General features: G+C 38.2%; 3 protein-coding genes across 8 annotated transcripts; 1 reads left to right on the plus strand and 2 right to left on the minus strand.

Annotated features, from left to right (window-relative positions):
• Nucleotides 1-48: 48 nt before the first annotated feature.
• On the minus strand, nucleotides 49-5,006 carry LOC137739844 (Tetratricopeptide repeat (TPR)-like superfamily protein). The gene is made up of 7 exons (XM_068479565.2): nucleotides 4,732-5,006; nucleotides 3,708-4,020; nucleotides 3,303-3,593; nucleotides 2,855-3,103; nucleotides 2,164-2,288; nucleotides 1,927-2,025; nucleotides 49-960 (listed from the first exon to the last, which is right to left on the minus strand). The coding sequence occupies exons 1-7, from the start codon at nucleotides 4,788-4,790 to the stop codon at nucleotides 342-344; spliced, it is 1,755 nt and encodes a 584-aa protein (XP_068335666.2). The 5' UTR covers nucleotides 4,791-5,006; the 3' UTR covers nucleotides 49-341.
• A 3,145-nt stretch (nucleotides 5,007-8,151) lies between these two features.
• On the plus strand, nucleotides 8,152-12,861 carry LOC137741083 (protein NPG1-like). Of its 3 annotated transcripts, XM_088699990.1 has the most exons (7): nucleotides 8,189-8,438; nucleotides 9,329-9,565; nucleotides 9,725-9,977; nucleotides 10,079-10,456; nucleotides 10,535-11,289; nucleotides 11,834-11,981; nucleotides 12,235-12,861. In XM_088699990.1, exons 2-7 carry the CDS (start codon nucleotides 9,413-9,415, stop codon nucleotides 12,552-12,554), a joined length of 2,007 nt encoding a protein of 668 aa, XP_088556116.1. In that variant the 5' UTR covers nucleotides 8,189-8,438; nucleotides 9,329-9,412; the 3' UTR covers nucleotides 12,555-12,861. The 3 variants fall into 3 exon arrangements, with proteins under 3 accessions (XP_068336988.2, XP_088556116.1, XP_088556115.1); XM_068480887.2 differs by having other exon boundaries at nucleotides 8,152-8,438; nucleotides 10,079-11,289; XM_088699989.1 differs by lacking the exon at nucleotides 8,189-8,438 and adding an exon at nucleotides 8,948-9,119 and having other exon boundaries at nucleotides 10,079-11,289.
• On the minus strand, nucleotides 12,139-17,420 carry LOC137739950 (polyamine oxidase 2). 4 transcript variants are annotated; one of them, XR_015966522.1, is made up of 11 exons: nucleotides 16,885-17,393; nucleotides 16,633-16,751; nucleotides 16,457-16,545; nucleotides 16,233-16,346; nucleotides 15,759-15,846; nucleotides 15,521-15,606; nucleotides 15,317-15,419; nucleotides 15,083-15,180; nucleotides 14,562-14,991; nucleotides 13,985-14,460; nucleotides 12,139-12,616 (listed from the first exon to the last, which is right to left on the minus strand). XR_015966522.1 is itself a non-coding variant. In XM_068479705.2 (10 exons), exons 1-10 carry the CDS (start codon nucleotides 16,922-16,924, stop codon nucleotides 14,155-14,157), a joined length of 1,473 nt encoding a protein of 490 aa, XP_068335806.2. In that variant the 5' UTR covers nucleotides 16,925-17,420; the 3' UTR covers nucleotides 13,746-14,154. The 4 variants fall into 4 exon arrangements, 3 of the variants coding, with proteins under 3 accessions (XP_068335806.2, XP_088556117.1, XP_088556119.1); XM_068479705.2 differs by lacking the exon at nucleotides 12,139-12,616 and having other exon boundaries at nucleotides 13,746-14,460; nucleotides 16,885-17,420; XM_088699991.1 differs by lacking the exon at nucleotides 12,139-12,616 and having other exon boundaries at nucleotides 13,746-14,460; nucleotides 15,521-15,602; nucleotides 15,755-15,846.
• Between the last annotated feature and the right edge of the window lie 1,157 nt (nucleotides 17,421-18,577).

An 18,577-nucleotide genomic window follows, 5' to 3' on the forward strand; every position in this document is an offset into this window, starting at 1 on the left:
AAGAGTCCTACTTCTTTCACAGAATGTAGTAAAAAGTTGCACCAGACATTTTGAGTAGAAGCTGCAATACTTGGATCACAAAATTGTGCTTGTGGTTGTACACATTAATTAGGCTGCTACAAAATCGAACGGTTCCATTTTGTTCTCCGTCCATCTCAAAGAGCAACAAGATCAAGGGTGGCCGGAAAACAGAGCCAGTATAGTTCACAGGCAGCAAAATGTACTCATTTAAGCTGGTCTGAAATGATATCGCTCCCACGTAGTATTTCTTAACTTATATTCTCGACTTAATAACCAAGCCTGAGTAACGTGACTGTATCACAAATTAGAGTATCCCAACTTTACAAATCTGCAACTGCAAGTAAACCCTCAAGGTTTTTCTCGTTAACACTATTGAGATAAACCAGTTCATGTTTTTGCTCCGCATTTGATGAAGTGACCAGTGAAGGACCATCTAATTCATCATCATACTTTTCATCCTCATCCTCACTATCATTCTCATCGATAGGCACCAGATACTTACTAGATCCTTGTTCATTGCTACTCTGATCCAAATTTCCTACAAGCTGGTTAGCCACCTTCTGTTCCTCTGCTGTTTTCGCCAAAGACAAAAGGATATTCTTTGCTTTCTGATCAGGCGGAAGCCTACAGGATTCCATTTCCTGGTACCAAACAACAGCACTGCCAAAATCTCTGTTTTTTCCATATGCATCCATGATTGTTGTCAAGATTGTTTGATTTGGTTTGACACCAGATGCCTGCATTTCCTCATATTTCTCCATCATCTTCTCGATATTACTTGTCTTAGCATACCCTTTGATTAATGTCCCATAAGTGACGACATTGGGTTTAAATGCATCTTGTTTTATTCTTATGAAGAATTTCTCGGCACCCTCCATGTCAGATGCATTTACATATGCTGACAGCATAGTTGTATAAGAGCACAGATCAGGATTAAACCTGAAGCAAAAACAGACAAAAAAAAAGAGGGATCACTATCCAGATCATAGAGCGTAAACTTTTAGGGATAGGGCTATTTCTGCCCTCCTACAAAAGCATGCCTTTGATTATCTGTCGATAGACCACACTGTTTTTGACATACGATACTTGACATTATGACTGAAAACAGCCTAATAAATTTGTGGTTCTAACAAACAGATAGTAGAACCATAAAGTGCATTCAATTACACAGGTATTTCACTCCGGCAAATATGTGTGAAGATAATAGGTGAAGGGAGAGAAGTAAGGAATGGACTGATGGATGCCAATTGAATCCAGTAGTAAGGAACGGACTGATGGATGCCAATTGAATCCAATTAATGTTGACTGGTTTGTAGAATTCACAATCTGATCTAATAATGATCAGTTTGTGGAAATGTGAGTAAGTTGATATGCATGCTCGGATACATAAATAGAACAAATTCACCATAAAACAAAATTTTAAGCAAACAGGATGGACACAGGCAACGCATGTCATATATACATGAAAAATCCTGCTTGCAAATGAAACTTATTTAAATATCTTATCAAGTATGAAATACTGACATCATCCAACGCGTAAACTTCAGTTAACTATAACTTCCAAGTCCCAGACTTCTAGGTCCTAGAATCTAGGATATTTGAACCCAACAACTAACCGGTCTAACCTAATATGTCAACGTAACCACTTATTTGTAAATTCATTCTGATAGAGCTAGACAAGAAAGAGACACTAGGTAAATATTTTATAGTTGAACCCTTTTCTTATCCAGTTTTCGTTATTAGGTACTATCCCACAAAGAGTGCACATAGTGCTAGGTATTCATTTATAGCAACTAATCAGCACAACAACAATCCTTTGCAAACCAAAACAAGAATATAAGGTTTAGCAAGTGCAACTCATCATCGACTATAGCGTAATCAACATGAAGGTACTGAGAAATATACCTGTCCCTTCTCATGCTTTTAAAAACTATTCGAGCTTGGTCCACCATTCCTGATACTGCAAATGCGTCAAGCAAAATGTTATAAGCTTTGCGGGTTGGTCTGCAAAAGAGAGAGAATGGTGGCGATTATAGGTTTCATCAATGGTAACAAATCAATGTCAAGAGTTGAAAATCCATTTTTAAGTTTCGAACACTTCAGCTCCCTGTATGACAAGAAAAAGTAGCATTAACCCTGTACCTGACACCAGCATCAAGCATCTCCTCAAAAACAGCTAAGGCTTCTTCCTCTCTTCTAGCTTTCCCATAAGCACTAATGAGTAAGGCATAACTCACTACGTCAGGTCGGAGACCAGCTCTTTGCATCTGCCATTAGAAGTTTCCTTTAATTTCTGATGCATTTTATTACTAACAATAAAGCTATTACTTGAGCAGCATGATAAGATATTAAGGTCACGGAACTTCAAGTGGGTAGTTTGTACCAATTTCAGCAAAACGAAGTAACACGATAAGCATGAGAAAGGGGAAAATACAGGACTTTTAAGTCTGCTTTGATCAATAAATTTTGTCAAATCTCTTTCAGAATTATACAGAACATTGATAAGTAACTTTTATGTGTGATTGGGAACCATGTAAAATCATAGTTAAATCTGGGTGATAAAAAACGCATCGGTTTTCATTAAGGTAACTATTTTTTTAAATTAAACAGGACATCATTGCTGCAAGACCGGACATTCTTCTATTTCGATCATAGATCAACCAATGATGCTTAAAAAAACAGACTAAGGAAACTATTTTTCTTTCTTCAAAACAAACCAGGAAAATATTGCTGTAACCGTATTTTATAATTCTAAAGCATACTCTAATAGGAAGGTTTAGCATGCTCTACCAAGCTGTACGACTAAGTATTAAGATATTTTCCCAAAATTTACCTGGTTATACATCTTGGAGACTTCCTTGTAATTATTTTCAAATGACATCAAGCTATTATAAGTAACCGTCGATTGTGGAACCCCTCTCTCAGACATCATTGCGAACATCTTCCGAGCTTTATCATAGCTCCCAGCCTTCTTATACATATAAATCATCATGTGGAACATCTTTTGGTCTGGATTTAAAGGTGATTTTTCCTCGTTTAGAAGAGTCTCAAATATTTCTTCAGCTTCCTTGAACTTACATCCCTGTATTTCAAGGTACCATGTGAGGCAGGTAGAAAGACTCCAATGAAAGCATGCATATTGCTCAAATGGCAGATATGTCATAAATATTGAAGATGCCGGCATCATCAAAATGTTGTCAGCACTAAGCTGAAAATTTAGAATTAAGATTTAATCGATGTTTTTAGGGACACTGACAAGTTTGGCTAAAGAAGGTTATTACCTCAACAAATATCTTTAGTATTATTTGATATGTCACAGCAGATGGTTCAGGGCCAGAAGACTGCATCCTTCTAAATATTGCTTCAGCATTGTTATATCGGCCTCCTATTCCATATGCTTCCATAAGAGCAGTATGAGATATTACACTTGGTGGATGGCCTTTCTCATTCATCAAACTTAAAAGCTTCTCAGCCCTCGTGTAGTGCCCTTGCTTTCCATAAGCTGTTATAAGCATCAGGAAATCCATTTTGCTGAAGTCCCACCAGTTCTGAGTTTGGAGCCATTCGAGAATCTAGAAGACAAAGAACATAAACAAGTGATTTAATCACCAAATAAAATCAAGTACTTAAAGAAATGCGCTCAGAAACCGAATATTTGCACAACAAAAAAGAGCATCTTTACATACCTGGCTGACTAGGTTCCATTTTTTCAGTTGCTTAAATCTAACCAAAGTTCCAAGGACAACATCCTTGGGAATAGTCTTGTCCTTGAGCTTTTCACTTTTGAGCACAGAAACTGCAGAACCTGTCTCCTCAATTTCATTCATAAGTCTCCTCCAGTTCTTCTGCTCGGCTTCATCAGCAGCATCTTTGAAAACTTCTACCTTCTTCCTTTTCTGCAAGAACTTTCTTGGTGCCAGCATGCCCATACAAACTATCCCCACTCTTCCACGCACCTTGACATTGGAACCTATAGAACTTGTGCATTCTTTCAATTTACTGAAGACAAAAACTCACAGAGTTATTACTGATATCACAATGAACACATAAATCATCGAAGAGCTCTCGAATTAGTAAGTTCTATCAAAAACATGATCGTCCCAGGTTAATGGCCATAGGAATGTACAAAGTCGACAACATCCACTTGCGCAAACAAGCCAAAGGTCACACCACAAAGAATAAACTACTTAACACTGCAATTAGAAAGATATAAAATAATGTAAATGTACTCCTATATGTATAGTATATGCTTGCACGTCTTCGACTTTGAGTATAATGGCAACCCAATTTCACTCAATGAGTTATATGACTCCCTACTTTGATTCCAAAGACATAAAGAACCAGCAAATTCACCTTCAACCCCAAGAAATGCAGCAATTATGCAAGACAGGAAAAGTATAACAGCCAAAAAAAAAAACTTTATACCAATCTTTCAGAATTTTGAATCAAAATTGAAATTTTAGTTAACCACAGTTCCCTGTTTGCCTGCCTTCATAATTTCATAGCTGAAGCATGCAACTTTCTAAGTAAAAATAACCCCAGAACCCCAAATTCTCCATGCTATCCCCCTAATTACACAAGAAACCAAACAGGACACTAAAAATTCGAACTTTACAACCCGAAAAGAAACCCAAAAGCTCAAATGTCAGATGGGTTTCTGAGGGTTTTGCAGGGGTTTAACAAAAGGAGATGAAGGAAAAACAAACAAACCTCCAATTATCCAAAGGAGCTGATGAAATAAAGGGCCTTAAGAAAAGGGTTTGAGGCATTTCTCCTCTGGATGTCTCTCAGAAGTGACTGAACCAAAGCTGAGTGTCAACGGAGTTGAAGGGGATTTCTGAAGAAGGTGTGGGAGCAGAAGACTCTCATATTTTTTTGACAAAAATCTTATCTTTTTAGAGCGGGACTGACTGGTAATACTGAGAAAACCTGAAAGTTATGGACATACACTCACAAACAATTTTAGGCCTCGGACCTCAAGGCTCAAGGCCTGTTGGGCTTTGGGTTCTCCTTTTGTTCTACACCATGATTCTCTCCGGACCGTCATTTTTTATAATTGGACGGTCAAGATTTAACTAAAAATTAATATTTTTTGTACCTGTAAGCGAAAAATTATTGTTTGACTTGTATGAATAACAAGTTGAATGTTGTTTATAAGTATTTGGCCACAAGCACTTTCTTTAAAAAGTAATTTGTCATTTTCCTCCTAACTTATACCCCACTACCCATATCCCCCTTGCCTTTTATTTTGGTCAATATATTCTTGAGCTATTATAAATAGTCAATATCCTTCACTAGTACATCTCATCTAACATTTTGTTCAAAGTTTATCCCATGTTGATCATTAATGTTATTTAAATTACACAAAAGAAATCAATAGTGCGATACAAGTTTACAGAGAAATCGAATAAATAATCTTTATTAAAATCACATCAAGATTTTGGTTACAAGGACTTCAAACTTTTTTGTCAAAGTTTTGGTTCTTTGAAAATGGTCTTAGCTATTTTCTATACATACGATATATTATGCTTTTAGCTATTTTAAAACATTTAAACCTATTTTAAAAACAATTTAAACATAGGTGAAAGATTTTTGGGTTACGCTACAGTTGTCATTCAAGCCGCCATATGTTAGGCATAATACCATAGTGCTAGTGCCTAAAATTACAGATCTAAGTAAGCATAGTCATTGTGACGACCCGTCCCAAATTATTATATATAATTTCTTCCCAAGTATGTAAAATGACGATATTGCCCTCATTGGCTTAGTGACGTGGATGTACGTATACAGTTTTAAATCAATTTTCCCGATAACGTAATTAAATCGTACTCGACGTCACGAGTGTGTTGACATGAGTTAGGGCCAAATCGGATTAGTAACGAAAAAGTTACGAATAAACGAATATGTAAATGGGTAGGATTATATTTTAGGATTTGCTATACTTTGTTCACTAATCACCTTAACTCCTACTTTATTAGGTCCAATCAGACTTTGGGTTTGTTTTATTTTTCTTTGGGCCAACTGAAACTTAACTCTCTCTTCCTCTTTCTCACGGCAGCCTAATCAGGACTTATTACCATTTTCTTCTGGCCAATCCTGTACACACACGCACACACACGTACACATACCCTTACCCTCTCACATCTTCTCGATCATTCTCCTTCGTCCATACACCCGAGAGCACACCCACACTCAAACTATACCAAAACTTCACGAATCAAACTCGAGATTTCCACCTTTACACTCCTCTCGAGCTCTATAATCTCATGATACCATTCGTTAGGTGAGTTGAAGTGTTTTAACTTGAGGAATCATAACCTCCGGTGATGTGTCTTTTTGGCTCCAACGTGATCGTGGTCTTTTTCCAAGGTTTTAAGGTTCAAGGAGGTTCCTAATTGACTATATAGGGACCCTAGGCTAGTTTTGGAGTAGTTGGACGTCGGGACACACGAGTTCAAAGGATTCCAGTTTTGGCTAGTTTTTCCAAGGGTTTTTCTGACCAATTTCATTTGGTTTTTGGACTCTTAATAGAAACCGGCGAATACAGACAACGACTTCGGCAAGGTCCACTAGAGAAGAAGGAGAATATTCCGTTAACTTTAACGGAATATTCTAATGGCGTCAGGTGAAACGTACCCTGAGGACGAGCATGGACAAGCGAGATTGGGGGGCTACAATTATATATCGTGGTTTCCAAAACATTTTTAAAATGATTTATGCTTTAAATGTCATGTCAAAAATGAGTTGCATTTTAAGTATTACATTATTATAAATCGTGAAGTATATCGTTTGATGTTGCGGAGGCTCAGGTAAGCTTCAGGTGAGTATATTGTGATGGTATTGGTTGCATGGCACATTGTTATACATAAATGCATTTAGAGCTCATCATTGCTGCACCCCAATGTTAGTGATCCCGCTCGAGGCCAAGGCACAGTCCTTCACATGATGTTCACCTCCCGCACTGCACGTTCACCTTAGATCCAAGTTTGGTGCCAACCCTGTCGTACAAACCACAATAGGTAGATCCGATTCGTAGGTGACCCGTGATTATTCGCACAGCCTTCACATGATCGTAGCACTTAAGTGTACATATTTACACCCAGCCATGTCGTACAAACCACAATAGGTGGTTTCAACTCGTGTGCTAGCATAAATTGATGAGCTATAGGTCTAGTCATACATGTCACATTAGGTGACTCCGACTAGTATATTATTTTATATTGATTTCACCTAACTTACATCCTTTAGTGCTGAAACGTTATGGCATGGCATACTTCAATTTTTACTGCCCTTGTGCATTGGTATTCGTATGTATATACGTAGTATTATTTTCTGGAACTATACGTGTTTTACAATGAGGGGTTATTATGTTCAGAAAAGATAAATGTGTTTTCAAACAATTTTTTTTTTGCCCACTCACCCTTCTATTTTGCGCCCCTTCAGATCCTAAGTAGTTGTACATCTTGGTGGCTCACGAGGACTTCTCGGTGGTTCTAACAATCTACTAAATAACTGTAAGGATCTTCTCCCTGTTTGTACAATTAATACTTAGTTAGTTCGATTGCACTTTCATTTACCTATGCTTTGATATGTGTGTATCTTATACTTGATCACTTTCACGCACTTACATATTATCTCTAGTTTAAGTAAGTTTAGTTTTGGTTTTTACTTAGTCGCATTTTCTTATTATTATCATCACTTCTGTTGTGCACTGGGCTACGTCACCCTCATGTGATGGCAAGCACGTCTCAACTTCGGTCATGTGTCAGTCATCCTTGTACACAAAATCCCGAATTCAATTCCCCATTTCCCAAATGCCCTTCATATAAAAAGAAAAATAAAACTTAGCTTAAATCCTCGTCCTATAATACTAGTGCCCGCTCATAACTTGGATTTTTTTAATATATTCGATATTATTAACATCACTAGTAAGAGAGTGGACTAAACTTTTCATTTGCTGTAATAATTTTGTTCAAATTTACCTTTAACGAAAATCAAATAAAAAAAATACCGATACATCGTTATAACAATTGGTATTTAAATTAGATAAAAGATTCTAGGGAACCATCCATTGTTAACACTGTTCATTGTTTTCCATAAAAACCAATTTTAAACTTGAGATTTACCCCCAAGAATGAAATAAAATAATATAGACAGAAGGAGAAGGTGGAGAAGAAGAAGAACGTTTATTTTTATGTCGCAGCCGCAGATAACCCCATTAAATGCATAATACTTTAACATTCTCTCAGATCACACACGCATCCTCTCCGCCTCACAAACGCCCTGAATTTTCTCACTTACCGAACACACCGCTTCCGCGGATTCTCCCCCCACTGGTCGCGTTCCGTCGCGGGAATTCGATATTCAGCTCCGTCGTTTTCAGCGTGCCGTGATCTGAATCTGGTACGACAGGGAAGGTGAGCAATTATTAGGAAGTGGGGATTTTGAAAGGTGTTTTGTTGGTGAGAAAGTTGACAGAGAAAATGAAATAAAATGGAATGGCAATGTGATGAAATTGTGAAAGGTTGTGTTTTTCAGATGGGGTTCTTTTGGAATTTCGAAATGTCGGTACCAACTAAATGGATATTGACAGAAAATGTTGCTTTTTGGGCCCTGGATTATGAAAGCTTGTAAATTTATGATTTTTGATCACTTTTCTTTTCAAATTATCACATTTTCTTAGCAACCAAATGATAGTTTGACTTTACTTTTCTTCTTTCACCTTAATTGGATTGCATTGGATCTGTAGATTGGTAATTTTGCTTTGGCATTGTTCGTTACGTGAAACTGTAGATTATATAGATATTAGTAATGTAGTACTTAACCATCTGTTTCTCTGCTGAGAAATTTTGGGAAATGGAATAGCTTCTAGTCATATGCATTTGGGCTTAGCTGAGATGAAATGTGTTACAGGTTAGATAGGGGAAACCTAAGATTCAGTTTTTTCTTCGGCTTCCAATACCCTCCCCTCAAAGTTTTGGTATAATTTTCAGTTTAACTAGAACAATTTCCCCCAGATTTTCCCGCTATCTTATGTGTTTTTGCTACCTGGGATGCAATGCTAACTTGGTCGAGTGGCGTGAAGGTTGTAATGCATTGTAAGGTTTTGTTTCAATTAAGTGAAAGTTTACAGTTTACAGCTTTTGACTTTTTTGCTATACAAGTTAATGTAGATGTACACATGGAATTAGTACACATGCGCAGAATGTGTGAGGGTAGCTGGATGTTTTTACACAAATTATGTTTTATACTTCAATTGATTTTCCTGTTTGACTTATAAGAACCATGGCATTTGTATGTTTGTCAGCTAAGTGTTGAATGGATTAGAGACCGGGACAAAGGTGAAATTTGTGAACAAGGGGTGAGGGAGCAGATAATCGTGAGCCAATCAATGGAGTCTGGAGAGTATGAGGAAGGCATGGTGGTTGAATTCTCTGCAAATGGGAATTCCATGAAAGCAACAGAGGTTCAGGCCAAGCTTGATGAAGGAAATATTCAGGAGGCAGAATCTTCATTACGAGAAGGGTTATCACTCAATTTCGAGGTTAGTTTATGTCATCATCGATAGGTGTAAAAAAGAAACCATCTTTTCCATAATTTTATCTCTTTCTGTACGACTATTAGCACCAATCAGAGTTGTGCTTTGATGATTGATTATGACTTATCCAAGATGAAAAAAACACTCGTTTCTGATAATCTACAGGAAGCAAGAGCCCTTCTTGGAAAGCTGGAGTATCAAAGAGGTAACCTGGAAGGTGCACTTCGTGTGTTTGATGGCATTGATCTTCAAGCTGCCATAGAGCGATTGCAACCTAATCTTGCTGAGAAAACACCTTCTAAGAAGGGCCGATCTCGTTCTGACTCACAGCATACAGTCCCACAGCATGCTGCTACTCTCGTTCTTGATGCCATATACTTAAAAGCCAAGTCTCTACAAAAGCTTGGGAGATTAAAAGGTTTGGTATTGTTCCAGTAATTTAAGTGACAGTTTTCCATTATCTTTTACCTTGTAAGTTTGAATTAAAGTAAATTGGAATCTTGTTTTTTGTGTTTGCAGAAGCTGCTAATGAATGCAACAATGTTCTTGATGCCGTGGAAAAAATATTCCATCAGGGCATACCTGATGCACAAGTAGATGGCAGATTACAAGAGACAGTCAGCCAATCTGTGGAGCTTCTTCCCGAGCTTTGGAAGCAAGCTGGCTACCCTCAAGAAGCAATATCTGCTTATAGACGTGCCCTACTTAGTCAATGGAACCTTGACAACGACTGCTGTGCAAGAATTCAGAAAGGGTTTGCTGTGTTTTTGCTGTATAGTGGAGTAGAGGCTGGTCCACCCAGTTTAGGTGCTCAGGTTGAAGGTTCATATGTCCCTAAAAATAATCTGGAGGAGGCTATTCTGCTTTTGATGATCCTTTTGAGAAAATTATCCCTAGGTAAAACGAAATGGGATTCATCATTGATGGAACATCTAACGTTTGCTTTATCTTTATGCAACCAAACTTTTGTTTTAGCCAAGCAACTTGAAGAAATCATGCCTGGAGTATATCACCGTGTTGATCGTTGGAATTCTTTAGCCCTTTGTTATTGTGGAGCAGGACAGAACCAAGAGGCTTTGAACCTATTAAGGAAGTCTTTGCACAAACATGAACGACCAGAGGAACTCATGGCATTGTTATTGGCCGCCAAAATCTGCAGTGAGGATTCCCATGTTGCAGCTGAGGGAGTGGGATATGCACAAAGGGCTATTAGCAATGCTCAGGGGTTGGATGAATATTTAAAGGGTGTGGGACTTCGCTTGTTGGGTCTTTGTTTGGTGAAGCAAGCAAAAGTTTCTTCGTCTGACTTCGAGAGGTCTCGTCTTCAGTCTGAAGCACTGAAATCACTAAATGAGGCCATTAATTTGGAGCCAAACAATTCAGATTTGGCTTTCGAGTTGGGTGTTCACTACGCTGAGCACCGAAATCTAGATACTGCTTTGCGCTATGCAAAAAAGTTCATTGATCAAACAGGGGGCTGCCTAATAAAAGGTTGGAGGTTGCTCGCTCTTGTTTTGTCTGCTCAACAACGATTTTCAGAAGCTCATGTGGTCACTGATGCTGCTTTAGATGAGACCGCAAAATGGGAACAAGGGCCACTTCTCAGGCTTAAAGCAAAGCTAAAAATCTCCCAATCGTTACCCATGGATGCAATTGAAACTTATCGTAACCTTCTTGCTTTGGTTCAAGCTCAAAGGAAATCCCTTGGGCCTCTCAGAATTAGTCTTCAGGTTAACATTCTGACTACTGCTTTACGTTCTTCACTTTGTATCAAAATAGAGTCTATCCAGATTCCTCCTAAATATAAGAGTCCTCCCTAAGCTATTATTTGTAGTGGTGGGATAGTGATATTATATTGTGAATCTGCAATATTTTGGGAGGAAGTTTAGAAATTTGATCTGATTGTTTCATTCACGTAGTTTTTTTCAGATATTGGGGTTGGTATGTGAACGCTGGATTAAGTTGCTTTATCTGAAGATATCGGTTGGGTTGGGGCAGGGGTAGGGGTGCTTAAAAGTGGTTATGAGTTTGATTTACAAGGGGGGCCTAGTTCTGCACTTTAAAAGATGGACAAACTTTAAAATATACCAAGGTGTGTGGCACTGTCTAGTAACTGGGAAACGAGTAGTTGTTGCCATTCGATTAACATTTACTTGTTCCTCTTTCATTTTCAAAATCATTTCTGATGCAATATTTTGTGTATCTAAAATTACATTTTAAATATTTTCTCAACAAGTTGTTCCTTCCTATGTTTTTGTTCGCCTTTTTATGTAGGTTGAGAATGATAAAGTCAATGAATTTGAAGTTTGGCATGGATTATCAGACTTATACTCTAGCCTTTCATATTGGAAGGATGCTGAAATTTGTTTGAGTAAAGCCAGAGAGCTGAAGCAACACTCTGCAGAAACGCTGCACGCCGAAGGTAACTCATGTACTATAATTAATGGATTTCAAAGGCATTTCTATTCTATTTCCTAGAAAGTGATGCATGAAATCTCCAAAGTGTCTTTCAAGGGTGAGTTTTAATCATGAAGGAACTAAATAGTGCGACAGAACTTTCAAACACTTCCAACACTAGGGGACCTAACGTGGCACCGAAGCCGTGTACCTTTATAGAAATGTAATGTGATCATTTGATGTGCATTATGTTGACTGTTAAGTTACATCATGTGTAGGTGTCATCTTTGAAGGACAGGGACAGATTCAGGAAGCTCTAGCCACTTATATCGATTGTCTTCTGCTAGAACCCTGTTATGTTCCGTGCAAGATTTTGATTGCCGCTCTTCTGTCAAAGATGGGATCAACGGCGTTGCCTGTGGCAAGGAGCTTGCTCTCGGATGCATTAAGGATCGATCCTAGCAATCGAAAGGCTTGGTATTACTTGGGAATGATTCACAGAGATGATGGACGAATAGGGGATGCCATAGACTGCTTCCAGGCAGCTTCCATGCTTGAAGAATCTGATCCTATTGAAAGCTTCAGCTCTGTTCTCTGATGTCTCCCTCTGAAAGAGCCACTCGGGGAACTCGGAATCTGCTTAACTCTCATCTCATTCATCTGTTGAAAGGAAACATTTTTTAGAGCGTATTACGAGAAGAAACGAAAGCGAGGGAAGCAGAAGCTCATTTGGTTTTTGTGCATTGGAGAAGTGAAAATATAGGAGATTTTTTTTTTCTTTTATTCTTTGTTTTGTTTTCATTTTTGGAGGGCTGGTTTTTAGCAATACTTTTGCTCAGCTCTGTAAATGTATGTGGTTTAACTGAGCAAAGTATTTATCTAAATGAAATTCACATATTCATTTTCTTGAGTTGTATCAATTGTATCTTCTCATTCTCTCAGTTTTGGAGGGCAGGTGTTACGCAACCGGCACACGGTTATGTAGCGTTACAAATTCACTTTACATAACGCGTATTATTTTTTTTATTTTATCAAATATTATATTCTAATTTCATACAATATCAATTATATTGTCAACGTATATTGTAGCATGTGAATTAATAACACCTCTCGAGTAGTGCCACCAGGCACCACGCCAACAGTCCTATGTTCACCATCCTCAGCTCCATCTCCACTAGTATAAATACAATTTTTCTCCCATGGCGTACTACCGAGTTGGTTTGAAAAATCAATAGTTAGATACTGCATATAAGAATCTTAGGCTGTCTTCAACAGATCATCTCCAAAGAATGTATTTTGAGGGTGACAAAAACAGGAATTTGGGTTCGGAAGTGGGCATTTGGTGCTTGCATCCACCCTCGATGGATAAGAAATGCAAGTGGGAAGAGGGCCCGGCAAGCTGCAGCAACACGTGAAGGGGGAAGTGGTGGTCCCGCGCGTCAAAAGCAAACATGACCGGGAGATTCGCTGCGGGTGGGCTCACAACAAGCCCAGTTTCTACGATTGAGATCGTTGAGCCGTTGTCATCCAGGGCTGTCGTGCCTCCTGGGTTATGATCCTTGTGGCGAGACCAACTACATCTTTTTGTAAATCCAACAGCTTTTTAACGGTAATAAAAAAATCTAACAGCTTAAATATAAATTTAAACGGTGAAAATAATACTAATAATTAGTTCAAAATCAGATTTACCCACACATTTGACCATTAACGATAATATCAATTAATATTACTTTAATATATTGTTTGTATTGATTTGGAAGGAAAAGCTGCAGCAGCAGCAGCGGCCAAATGAGAAAATCAACCAACGCTGAGCGGCTGATAAGTTGTAGTATTCAAATTCTACTTTGTAATTCGGGTAACGGTTTATCTAAAACCAACAGAAAAGACCGCGAATTAAACGGAGGCCTACTAAATATCACAATTTATTTATAATATTCCGTTACCTATTCTTGGGCTATATTTTATAATAATAATAATAATAATAATATACTAATTCAGTGATCGTGCAAATACAGATATGCCACTCACATGAGACCTGCAAAGACAAACACCACAGCTTGATCCACAAGGAAAACGGTAATTTTTCACAACCTTTCCCAGCCACCCCAACAGAAATGGCGAATTTATGTGAGCCAATCTGACGTGAACGTATCTTCAAGACTTTGGGTTCATGTAGCCAGAGGATGGCGGCCGGGAAGTTACAGCCGGGAGATAAGAAGCGGTATAGACAGAGCCTCCTCGCCCATGACTGGCTCGAACAAATCCAACTCCCCATAACGCTCAAGAACTCGCATCCTGCAGTCTTCGGCTGCCATTGCTCCAGTAGCGAATGCACCGTGCACTGAGCCTGGGAAGTCCACACTTGTTGCCTCCCCGGCAAAAAATAGGGTATCCACTGGGACCCTTAGCTTCTCGTACAGATCATGCGGTTTGCCTACCATGTCGTAGCTATAGGACCCGAGCGTGTTAGCATCGCTGCCCCAGTGAGAAACAAGATACTGAATCTGCAAAGTTGGAAAAGGATCAATTAAGTTAGGGTTCAAAGATTGAACCAGACTAAATCGCATTTCAGTGTCTGATATGGAGTTTTGAAAACAAGAATTACCGGAGTAGAAGCGTCTGGAAGGATCTTCTTGAGTTGCGTAAAAGCAAAATTAGCAGCCTCTTCATCAGACATTTTCTCTATGTCTTTAGCCAGCTGCCCTGCAGGCATATAAACAAGCACAGAGTGACCAGTTGCCTTGTGAAGATTTAGAAAGTAGCTGCAGCAATAAGATGTGTCAGCAACCACTCCTAAGAACTCCACGTTTGGCCAAAACACATTTTCAAAGTGCAATACGATTTTATTCTCAATTCCCACTCCGAGGTCTTCAATGGCTGCTTCCTTCCAATCGGGTAGCTTTGGCTCAAACGTTATGCTCTTTGCTTTAAGCACACCAAGAGGAACAGCAACAACAACAGCATCCGCAACAAATGTTCTCCCATCCTCGACCGTTACCTTCACCCCATTATATCGCCTTGTTATTTTTGTGACCCTGAGAACAGGAATGTACAATGCTTGTTAGTTAAGCTGCATGCTGATTGCCGAACATATATAAAACAACATGAATAAAAAAATATGCATACCTGTGGCTCAAGCGTATGTCGAGACCTTTGGCAAGGGTGTTAATAACAGGGAGGTAACCCCTGACCATCAGACCATGACCACCAGGGAGCAGTTCTTCCTATATAAGAGAATCAAATTTTTTAAATAAATCGCCAAAAATTCGGATTAATGTACACTGACATAACAATTTACAGTTGAATTAAGACTCAGAATGGCAATGTGTTTATAAGTAATCTGATGGATGAGAAACTTGCCTGATCCCAGCATTTAAGTGAAATTGTATCAGCATCTGCTGCAAACCAACCTTCCATTCTGCACAAATACCACTGCAGTACCTTATGCGCTACTCCTTCCAACCTGTCCAACGTAAAGCATAACACTTTCCATAAACTATTTCTAGACCAACAAGACGTAAACAACTGAAACAACATAATCAAATATGATTTTAAATCATGTACCTTAATTCCGGTTTCCTTTCAAAAACAATTGAGATAGCACGGGCGATGGGCATGTCCTCACTAAATTCCTGTCTTACCGCGTCTGTCTGCATTAAGGAAACAAAAGCATATCAAAGAATGGCCAAAATGGCAAGACACTATTTAAGGCTTAAGATAAAAGCAAAGAAACAATAAGAGCATTTCAAAAACCCAATTCTATAGCTTTAGAAAAATAAAATATACACATCAGATGACTTGCCTCTTTCAAAATGTTCTCAAATACTTCGCCAACTTTCGTGACCAAATCTTGAGGAACTTGATTCCCATCCATATCAAAGAGTGCATAGCTGCAAAGAACACAAGAATATCTCCATAATGTCAGACATCCAGGTGCATATGACAGCCGGGGAGAAAGAAATCAACTTCAAAGAAAAGAGAAAGCAATGTATTACCATCACAAATATTTAAACACACTTGAACGTATCAACCATATATATATTATATTGAAGACTGCTGGTAATACTGTAAATTGTCGACGGCATACCTTGGTCATATACTAGAATGTAGGAGTATAAAGCGACGAAACAATTTAGACCCAAAAACAAAGAACCAAGCACTGTAAAACTAAAGCAATGATCACCGACAACCCCAAATTGAACAACATTTAAAATTCACATCATTTCAATACAACACCTACATAAAAGGAGTCTCAGTTAGAGGAAGAAATTAGTACCTTTCCAAGTCATGGTCATATAACACAGAGTTATCTCCACTCGTACGGTATAAGGGTAACCCCAGTCTCCCAATCAATGGTGCCAATGGATTCTCTTTGCATACTCCGTGCAACCTGAAGCATCAAACAACAAAATTTAGGCTTCTAAATTCCAGTCATCCGAATTCAAAATTCAGGCGAATCGAATCCCTATTACAAGCAGGCAATCCACATTCTTGGCTTACCATGATGCACCCAAATCAATAGGGAAACCGAATGAGTAATCGGTGCAAACTCGACCGCCAAGTCTATCTCGAGACTCCAACAGCACAACCTGACCATCAAAATTCAAAATTTAACCAAACCCATAACTGCAAACTTCAATGTGCAAAACACTGAGCTGGGATTTCCATCCGGGTACCTGAATTGAAGCATCGTGAAGAGCACGAGCGGCTGAAACACCCGCCATGCCGCCGCCTATAACTATTACAGAAGGAGACGGCGCCGATCGCTGCCTCTTCTCACCATTTGAGCAAAGAGCTGAATTTGCAAGCCAAAAATACCAAACAAATTAATTTTACAAAAAATCCAGGATTAACAAAGCAGTAAAACCGTTAAAAGAAACGAACTTTTAAACCCCACATGGAAATTAAAAAGGTAAATGTGAACGGACCTCTTCGCAATTGGGGATTACTCTTGCTTCCAGACGCCATGGTGATTCAAATCGAAATTGGTATTGGAATTAAAATTTAAATTTAAACTGGGATTAAAATTAAAATTAGATAATAATAATAATAAAGGATCGAGGGCTTTCTTCTCGAATTTAAGAATGCTAAGAGGCAATTGAGGGGAGTAATGGAGAATGAAGATCAAGAGACACGTAATGAAGTGATTGGAATTGGAATTCAATGTCCTCTTTGAAAAACCGAGCTCTCCCAACCAGCTCATGCGACTTTCTTGTTACCAAACGATTTCTCAAAAAGCTGCGATCGCCGATCGGATTCCGGATTCCGATTTCCGGCGAGATATCGAGCGCAATCGAACACTGGAGAGATCGGGGGGAGGTGAAAGTCGGGACTTTTGGCCGCGGATTTGGGTGCAAACTGGAATTTAGGGGGTTTTGTGAGAAATTGGTGAAAACGAAACGTGAATTCTAGAGAGAGAGAGAGAGATTTGGTTCCCACCGTCATGGTTGCCATGTGTATATATAGACAGCTAGGCCAGCCCCAACAGGTTAAGGAGATAAAAGTTTTCTGTACTCGCTGGGGTAGCTGGATGTGTACTCGCTTCAGGATTGTGCCGCGTGGAGATGATATTTTGGAAATTATAGGTACTTTGATTTCAAAATTTCGCGCAAAAATGGATTTTCCCGAGTAGGGTTAAATATGGCAACAACTGCAAAGAAAGTGAAGCGTCAATCGTTGTGCCGTGTACGGTATTCAACCCTCTTTATTTATTTATTTTTTTTTTAACAAACAAGATTATTTACATTAAGAAATAAATAGTAGATTTAATCTCACAATACACTAGCAATAATGTGTCTTAACTTTTAATTTTTTTTGTTTTGTTCCTTTCTTAAGTTTATCCAAGTTTTTTCTTTTAAAAAAAAAAATCGAATAATTTTATTTAATGAAAATGACTAAAAACTTAATATGATCAGAAAAAAAAACTTAAAATAAGGAAGGTGTATTCAATTAAGAATTTGAGAAATATTAATGGATTTTTATGAAGTTTAATTGATTTGTAGAGATTTCCTATGAAATTTTGATTCAATTCCCTCGAAATCTCATAGGAAGAGGTGAGATTTGTGGATGCTTAAAATACACTACGAAATCTCTCTAATTCCTCAACTTTCTTAAATTCTTTAAAATCAATTTCTAATTGAATACACTTGGAATGTTATAAATTTATTTAAAATCCTAGTTGAATACACCTAGATTTCTAAAGATTTTAATAAACTATCTTAAAATTATAATTGAATACATCTTGGATTTCAGAGAATCACTTAAAATCTTGATTGAATACCCCTAGATTTATTAAAAGAATTAAAATCCTTCAAAATCCCAATTGAATACACCCAATAAATTAACAAGTAAGTCCCACGCATCTCTACCCCTCTCTCTCCCTCCCTCCCTCCTGTATCTTTTCCTTTCCCACTCTTCACCCATCACCATCATCTCTCTCTTTTCTTTCCCTTGTTGCAAACATCATCTCTCTTCTTTTTCACACATCAATATCATATCTCTCTTATCTCTGATGTCCCTCCTTCCTCCCATCACTTTCCTTTTTTATTTATTTTGTGAGAAAATTGTAGAAATAGTTATTCAACTAAAAATTTATGATAATTGGTCTATTTACTCATCAAA

Source organism: Pyrus communis, chromosome 9, assembly GCF_041283825.1.
Source record: "Pyrus communis isolate YQ-2024b chromosome 9, ASM4128382v1, whole genome shotgun sequence".
Taxonomy (NCBI): Eukaryota; Viridiplantae; Streptophyta; class Magnoliopsida; order Rosales; family Rosaceae; genus Pyrus; species Pyrus communis.

Excerpts from the sequence above, each read along its gene's own strand:
- LOC137739844 (XM_068479565.2), bottom strand. The coding sequence starts at position 4,790 with ATGCCTCAAACCCTTTTCTTAAGGCCCTTTATTTCATCAGCTCCTTTG. Across the intron at positions 4,021-4,731 it reads GCTCCTTTGGATAATTGGAG|TAAATTGAAAGAATGCACAA; the intron begins GTTTGTTTGTTT and ends TTTTGTCTTCAG. Across the intron at positions 3,104-3,302 it reads TACTAAAGATATTTGTTGAG|GGATGTAAGTTCAAGGAAGC; the intron begins GTAATAACCTTC and ends CTTGAAATACAG.
- LOC137741083 (XM_068480887.2), top strand. The coding sequence starts at position 9,413 with ATGGAGTCTGGAGAGTATGAGGAAGGCATGGTGGTTGAATTCTCTGCA. Across the intron at positions 9,566-9,724 it reads GGTTATCACTCAATTTCGAG|GAAGCAAGAGCCCTTCTTGG; the intron begins GTTAGTTTATGT and ends GATAATCTACAG. Across the intron at positions 11,290-11,833 it reads CTCTCAGAATTAGTCTTCAG|GTTGAGAATGATAAAGTCAA; the intron begins GTTAACATTCTG and ends CTTTTTATGTAG.
- LOC137739950 (XM_068479705.2), bottom strand. The coding sequence starts at position 16,924 with ATGGCGTCTGGAAGCAAGAGTAATCCCCAATTGCGAAGAG. Across the intron at positions 16,752-16,884 it reads TAATCCCCAATTGCGAAGAG|CTCTTTGCTCAAATGGTGAG; the intron begins GTCCGTTCACAT and ends TTGCAAATTCAG. Across the intron at positions 15,181-15,316 it reads CACTTAAATGCTGGGATCAG|GAAGAACTGCTCCCTGGTGG; the intron begins GCAAGTTTCTCA and ends TCTCTTATATAG.